The sequence below is a fragment of the Apus apus genome, chromosome 25 (genome assembly GCF_020740795.1).
Source record: "Apus apus isolate bApuApu2 chromosome 25, bApuApu2.pri.cur, whole genome shotgun sequence".
NCBI lineage: Eukaryota > Metazoa > Chordata > Aves > Apodiformes > Apodidae > Apus > Apus apus.
Window position 1 is genome coordinate 2,648,826 of NC_067306.1, and position 6,908 is coordinate 2,655,733.

Consider the following 6,908-nt stretch of genomic DNA (forward strand, 5'->3'; position numbering starts at 1 on the left):
CCAGGGCTGATTTGAAAATAGCTTCTTGAATTGCTCTTGTAACCTCCTCTGGGATCCAGCAGGACGTGAGGTCTGGAGAGACAGCAAGCTGCCCAAGGAAATCCAAAGGATTCAACCTTGGTGGAGGTTCAAGAGCTGCCTTTGTTTTAGGAGATTCTTATTGACAAAGAGTTGGAGGTGAAGCAAGAACAAAGCTGGAGCAACATCAGGAATAGGCTTTAGAGCTAAAGTGGGTCAAGGGAGCCTGCAGCAATCAGGAGAGAGAAAATCTCCTTTATTTTCCTTCTTCTTGGCAGATTGATCTTTGAATCTGTGCTCTGAATACAGAGGAGTTGAAGATATTGGTCAAGACAGATCTTGGCTTAGAAAATAGACCCTAGGAGGTTCCCAGCCTTGTCATTTCTGCTGGTGGGGAAGGGGATGGATCCGTGGGTTTGAGCAGAAGTTTCCCTTGAAACTGTGGTGGTTTCTTTTCAATGGTTAAGGCAAAAAATAACAATGAAAGCTTTGTTTCATTTTTAAGACACTGTCTCTCCTACAGATGGGGGGTGAAAGAGGGAGAAGAGCTCAGGAAGAGTGGTCTTCCCAGCATGTACACACACCAGGCTGCTGCTACCTCAGTCCCTCCATTTCCAATCATACTTTCTCAAGAGCTTTAGCCAGTATAAAATGATTGCTAGTCAGGAATTCTGCTCCTGTGGAATGAAAATAAGAGTGATTTTTCCCTCGGATCTGTAGCACAAGCTGTAGGATATAGTGATTTCCAACAGCAATGGCTCAAATATTCTCAACAGACAACATGTTTGACCAGAAATTCCAAGATTATCAGAAGGAAGTGGGTGGTTGAGGAAGTACATGATTTTATAAAGCACTTCTTCAGGTGTTTGTATTTGCACAGGGATGGGGAGCTTTGCTATTCCCACATCAGAGCAGTAATTTCATAAAAGAGAAAACAAGTCTGCAAAATGTAACAGATTTGAGAGCTCGCCTAGAATCTTTTTGCTGCTACAGGTTGCTGAGTAAAGAGAATTGGTTCAACTTCAGATCGTGCTGAAAGACAGAGGGGCATAAGTCCTATGAACACAGAGCAAAGAGAAGTTTTAGGATGAAGACACAAAGGAGAATTAATTCCTATCTCTGCCACAGCGTTCAGGAACAAGTCAGGCAATTCTCTGCTCCCCTTTATAAAATGGAAAATAGTATTAATTACCTTGGAGATACTGGGCAGCACAACTGTCTTTAGGGAAGGCAGAGTCTCCATGCAGCAGCAGGTGCCACCTCACAGGGTTCCTCAGGCAGGATCCATGGGGTTAAGTCACAGAAGCTTTTCCTGCCTGATTCTCTGCCCCTGAGAACATGTTTCCTACTTATCACTTGACCTTTGAGACAATGGAAAAGCTGAAGGTGACAGAGAAAAAAAACCCTTGAACAGCCTCGGGTGGCATTTTCCAAGAAATGGGGTGTTTGAGCAAAACTATAGATAAGACAGATTCAAGGAAAACCAAATTTGAGGCCAAAAAAGTCGTAAGGAAGAGTGGAGGGAGCAGGGGATGGAGAGGGAGAGACTTAACAACAGCGCTGAGGAAAGAGATCAGGGTCCCATCTGGAGGGGCAAAAGGCCAAAGCCACAGAGCAGATGGAGACCAAACAACAGCTGGTACAAAGATGCTTTCATGTGTAAAATGTGCTCTGTGGAGAATTCTGCTCTCCAACCCTGAAGGCATCACTCTGATGGTGACTCCTCCCCAACACAAGGCTGGGTAGCTCTCCTGGGCCCAGGGGCGGGTGTTCCAAAGCTGGTGGGTAATTAACCAGGGCCCTTTCAACATGTAGAAGCTGTTGTCACACAACCTTGGCGTGGTTTTAGCAGCAGAGGGTCCTGTTCCTTCATCAGCAACAGGGGCAGAAAGAATTAATCAGGGCCCCACGGGTTAAACAGGTTTTCCTGGAAGCTTCTACACATGCCAAGAGTTGCTCCTGCTCAGAGGGGCTTGGAATGAAGGAGATAAAGCATCTTGGTGTCTGCACAGACTATCAGAAGAGAGTCCAACTGCTGCTCCACCAACTCAGTTATGGAAAAATCATACAATCAAGCAGAAAGGCTTGGCTGTCCTCAACACAGGCCTTTAATCCATGGATCTTTCCAGGCCACACCAAAGAAGTAACATAATTCCAAGACTAGCCCTCTCCTTGGAGGGAAATGTGCTGTTCCTCTCCAAGATCAGCCAAGGACACCAAAATTAAAGTTCTGAAAAAGTGACCATTGTCTCTTTTTCTTTAATAAAGATCTTAAGGTTTGGTTTTGTGGGGTTTTTTTTTCCTCCTGTTAAGGCAAGAATTTCATCCTGCTACTAGGATAGAGTAATGCAGCTTTGATTACAGAAACAAAAAAGCTTAATTCCAGTTAAAACTAAAGATTTACATTTTGAAGACAATTTAGAATTAAAAAACTAAAACAACAAAAAAATTTCCAACACTCTCCCTTCTGGCTACCTATCCTGAGTCCAGTTTCATAACAGATTTTGAGGTACAAGACAATAAATTAAAAGTTCCTCCCAAATCCAGAGATCAGTCATGTCCTCAATGCGACGTCTTCTTTACCACTTTCCCAAATTTGGCATCGAGTCCAAGACCTGCCAAGAGATAAAAACAACCCGTGGGCACAGAACGTGGCTTCACGTTGTTCAAAGAACCATAACACAGGAACTTCAGGGAGAAATCAGTCAAGCTAAATTACTCATAGTCACTCAGTGACTTACCTCGTGTGGGGGGGAAAAAGAAACCAAATGGATCTGCTAGGAATCATGTTTCTCTTCTCCTGCACTAAAATGCTCTTCCACTAAGAATGTTCTCATACAATCAGATTGTTTTTTGACCAGCATCTCTTCTCAGTTCTCCCCTGGCTCTACATCATCTCTAGTGAAATGGGAAAGGGAAAGGCCTCAGGAATTTGCTTCCCAGACTTACCCAAGAAGACCAGGATCGTCCCCACCCACTGCATGGAGCTGATGGGGTTGGCAAAGAGAACAACAGAGGCCAAAATGGTGAAGAACTTGCGGGTTGTGGTGATGATGGAACAAGTCAGAGGTCCAAAGTACACCACAGTCATGAAAATAAAACTCTGTAAAGAACAAATACAGGCCTCTTGTCACTCGGACTGGAAAAAGCACAACATGGATCATATCCACAACTAGGGAACTGTGCCCCATCCCTGGCAGTGTTGAAGGGCAGGTTGGATGGGGCTTGGAGCAGCCTGGAATGGTGGGAGGTGTCCCTGCCCATGCAGGGGGGTGGGACTGGATGATCTTTAAGGTCCAATCCATTCTATGATTTTATGATTCCATATTTTCAGATGAAAAACTGACAGAGTCTTATTTCAAATCCTGATGATTTACATACAAACTTAAAGCAGTTTGGCTCTGAAGACAGGCAGCAACCAAAGGGAAGGTGAGGCAGCTTCCCTCTGCCACCTCCCAGCTGGACAAACCCACCCCCCTGAGGGCTGCAGAACGAGGGCAGTGGATTTACCTGACCCAGGGCACTGGTCAGGCCAAACAGGAGGATGTTGTAAATGATGCTGGGGTAACGCTCCGTGAAACTCAGGAACTCCCAGAGCTCTCCAGTGAACAGGATCCCTGGAAGAAAGATCAGGATCAGTCACAAGTTACCAGCCCAGAAGCTGCCTGAGCAGCCACTGACCATGTAGTTTACACTCATAACCCAACAGGACCAAAGAGAAAATTCCTCACAGTGGAAAACAAAGAGAAGAGGAGAAAAAGTGATCACCTGCCCAGTTAATTAATGAAAGAAGCAACCATTAACTGCAGATCCAGTTCTGACAAGAGAGCCCTCAGGTAGAACCTGCTGGTTTGGGGCTGGAGGGAAGGAGCCTCGGGCAGCTCCACTCTGTGTGGAGCAGTGTCCTCTGCTGGGCACGGGGAGGGCTACACCGAGCAACCCAGGCGAAAAAAACCAACCCAAACAAGACAAAACGATTCGGGAAAAGCCCTCGAGGCCCTTTCTGGAGCAGGACATAATGTCCCTTTCCCACAGGACGCCCCAGGGGTCTGGGTGCAGCAGCTGTGGTTCTTGCAGGCTGTTTCTTACCAGCCCCCAGGAACAAGGTGGACCAGAGGTTCACGTTGAGCATCATGTGGTTGGAACCAGTCTGGTAGTGAGCTCTCATGTGGTCCTGAGATACTCCAGTCAGCCCGTCCAAGGTCAGTGACAGCAGCTGAGAACAGAAGAGTCAGAGATAAGAGGCAGCAAACAAAAACTTTGCTCTTTATGCCTTTCCTACGGGGAAGATCTTCAGCTTCCCCCCCGTTTGTTTTACACCCCGATCACCTATTCAGTAGCAACGATGGGGGCTCAAAATACACACTGAGAGGGCACGTGTGTCCTCCTGCACGGATCCCAGACCACAGCTCCAGGGTGCACCCTCAAGCCCAGATGTCCCTCTGCAAAACTGTCCCCACGCCAGCTTCAGGGCACACCTGAGGTTCAAAGGACGTGGCCTTATCTGTGCTGCAACCACCTGATCCTCCTCACCCTGGCAGGACTCACCAGCAGCAGCTCTCCGTAGCCAAAGACGTGGTCCTCACTCCCAGCCCCCTTCTTGGGCTTGTACAGGAACAGGGCCACTCCTGCCACTATCAAGAGGACGCAGAGATACTTGGCTGGGGGATACTTCTTCCGCAGCAAAGTCACTCCTAAAAGCATGACTGTAAAGAGACACCATCACCAACTGCTCCCAGGACTCTCACGGGGTGGTGGGGGGGGGATTTTAACTGGGCCCAAAATCACAAGATGTGGATCAAACAGCCCTTCCTCCTCCTGTGGCAGAGTGAAGTTGTCACAGCTTTGGCAACTGATGTCGAGGGCGCAGAGAACCCACACAAACACCCCAGGGGAAAGGTGCAACACCTACCTGGAATGGGCTTGCAGGATTTGCCAAGGACCTAGAAAGGAAAGACTGTGTTAATTATCCCCATCCCATCACCTGCCTGCAACGAGAGAGACCATGGGGGTCCAAGGGCGACCTGACCCCCCTGACACACCAGAGACTACAAAACAGGTCATGGTTGGACCCCGTGACCTTCAAGGTCTTTTCCAACCCAAACAATCCTGTGATTCTGCGACCGGTGCCTGTTCCCGGGGTCACCCCGAGGGTTGGGGGAGGGGGGGTCCTCCCAGCCCTGCCCCCACGGAGCCCCCCCTGCCCACCTGGGTGGGGTAGCTGACAAACTGCAGTGCTGAGTTGCTGGAGACCATGGCACCCAGGTAGGAGAGGGAGCAGGCGGCGTAGAGCCAGCTCCGCGTGCGATCCGCCTTCGCCGGCTCCAGGCAACGGATCACTGGGGGGGGAGACCCGGGAGAGGGGAGTCAGGAGGGGCTCCGGCTGCCAGCACCCGGCACAGCCCGACCCCCGCCAGGCTGTCGGTGTCCCCCTCTGAGGGGCGAAACAGCCCGAGGAGCAGAGGGCAGCCGAGACTCACGGAGCTTGGCGAAGGCGGCGTTGATCACGCACTGGATGAACACCAGGGTCAGGGCGTACCTGAACTTCTCCTGCTTCGCCCCCTCGCCGTAGCGCCCCCGCGTGCTGCAGGGGCGGGATGTGGTCAGAGAACAACGGGGCCCGACCCGGAGCATCCCCCCCAACACACCCGGGGGCACCGAGAGCCACCGGGCATTGACCCAACCCGGAGCATCAACCCCCCCAACACACCCGGGACACCGAGAACCACCGGGCAGGACCCAACCCGGAGCATCGACCCCCCCCAACACACCCGGGACACCGGGAACCACCGGGCAGGACCCAACCCGGAGCATCGAACCCCCCCAACACACCCGGGGGCACCGGGAACCACAGGGCGGGACCCAACCCGGAGCATCGAACCCCCCAACACACCCGGGGGCACCGGGAACCACCGGGCAGGACCCAACCCGGAGCATCGACCCAACCCGGAGCATCGACCCCCCCCAACACACCCGGGGGCACCGAGAACCGCCGGGCAGGACCCAACCCGGGAGGGACCCAACCCGCCCCGGCCCCCGCAGCAAAAGCAGCCGGTGCTTCCCCCTGCACCCACCGCCAGCCCCTCTCCCCGCCCCACCCCGGGACTCCCCATCCTCTCACATGCTCTCCTGCAAGATGCCATAATAAAAATAGCAGGCAAAGACCCCCAGGAAGCAGACGGGCAGGCGGAGGCGCTCGGGCAGCGCGGCCCCGCTCCCGCTGGCTCCCATGGCCCCGGCTCGGCCGCTCAGCGCCGGCGGCAGCTCCAGCACCGCATCCCGCAGGGCGCCGGGGGGTTGCGGTGGCGGTGCGGGCAGCCTCATACGCCCGCTCTGCGACCACCTGCCATCAAGGACCCGCCCGCCGGGGTCCGGAGCCGTCGAGGAGGTGCCGGGTCCGTTGTTGGGCACCGCCCCGACGGGGCTCGACCCAAGCGGGAGGTTGGAAACCGCGTCCCGGGATCGTCCCCGTCGCGGTTCGGCGGCGGTTCCAGCCACGGAGCCGCCCCAGGGAGCGGCAGGTCCTCGGGCAGCCCCGGAGCGGGGACCTTTCTTGAGATCGGCCTTCATGGGAACGACAGAGGATGTGGAAGGCGGGGATTGGTTCGGGGGGGGGAGGCGGGGCTGATTAGGTGGGGAGTTAATTAGTTGCTAACGGGATCGCAGCTCTGTAGCCGGCTGGCCCGGCTCCGGGGGGGCGGTTTGTCTGAGGTTCATTCCATGGTTTCGTGGGGTTTTGGGTGGGGAAAAAGAGGTTGAAGATCAAATCCAACCCCTCTCCAAGTCCTGCCCCACATCCCTCAGCAGCACATCTTGGAAATCCCTCCAGGGATGGGGATTCCTGCCCTGCACAAGCAGGGCCTTTTCCCAGGAAGATGTTGTTCCCAAGA

The 6,908-nt window shown here is 53.1% G+C and overlaps 1 protein-coding gene across 2 annotated transcripts; it reads right to left on the bottom strand.

Moving 5' to 3' along the window:
- Positions 1–2,240: 2,240 nt before the first annotated feature.
- SLC35B1 (solute carrier family 35 member B1) lies at positions 2,241–6,592 on the bottom strand. 2 transcript variants are annotated; one of them, XM_051640397.1, is made up of 9 exons: positions 6,140–6,592; positions 5,499–5,602; positions 5,227–5,357; positions 4,931–4,961; positions 4,567–4,652; positions 4,108–4,234; positions 3,529–3,635; positions 2,968–3,121; positions 2,241–2,633 (listed from the first exon to the last, which is right to left on the bottom strand). In XM_051640397.1, exons 1-9 carry the CDS (start codon positions 6,586–6,588, stop codon positions 2,581–2,583), a joined length of 1,242 nt encoding a protein of 413 aa, XP_051496357.1. In that variant the 5' UTR covers positions 6,589–6,592; the 3' UTR covers positions 2,241–2,580. The 2 variants fall into 2 exon arrangements, with proteins under 2 accessions (XP_051496357.1, XP_051496356.1); XM_051640396.1 differs by having other exon boundaries at positions 4,567–4,724.
- Between the last annotated feature and the right edge of the window lie 316 nt (positions 6,593–6,908).

Coding starts and splice junctions, on each gene's coding strand:
- SLC35B1 (XM_051640396.1), bottom strand. CDS start 6,588: ATGAAGGCCGATCTCAAGAAAGGTCCCCGCTCCGGGGCTGCCCGAGGA. Junction 3,636..4,107: donor CACCTTGTTCCTGGGGGCTG/GTAAGAAACAGC, acceptor TCTTTCTTCCAG/GGATCCTGTTCACTGGAGAG. Junction 2,634..2,967: donor GACGATCCTGGTCTTCTTGG/GTAAGTCTGGGA, acceptor ATCTCTTGGCAG/GTCTTGGACTCGATGCCAAA.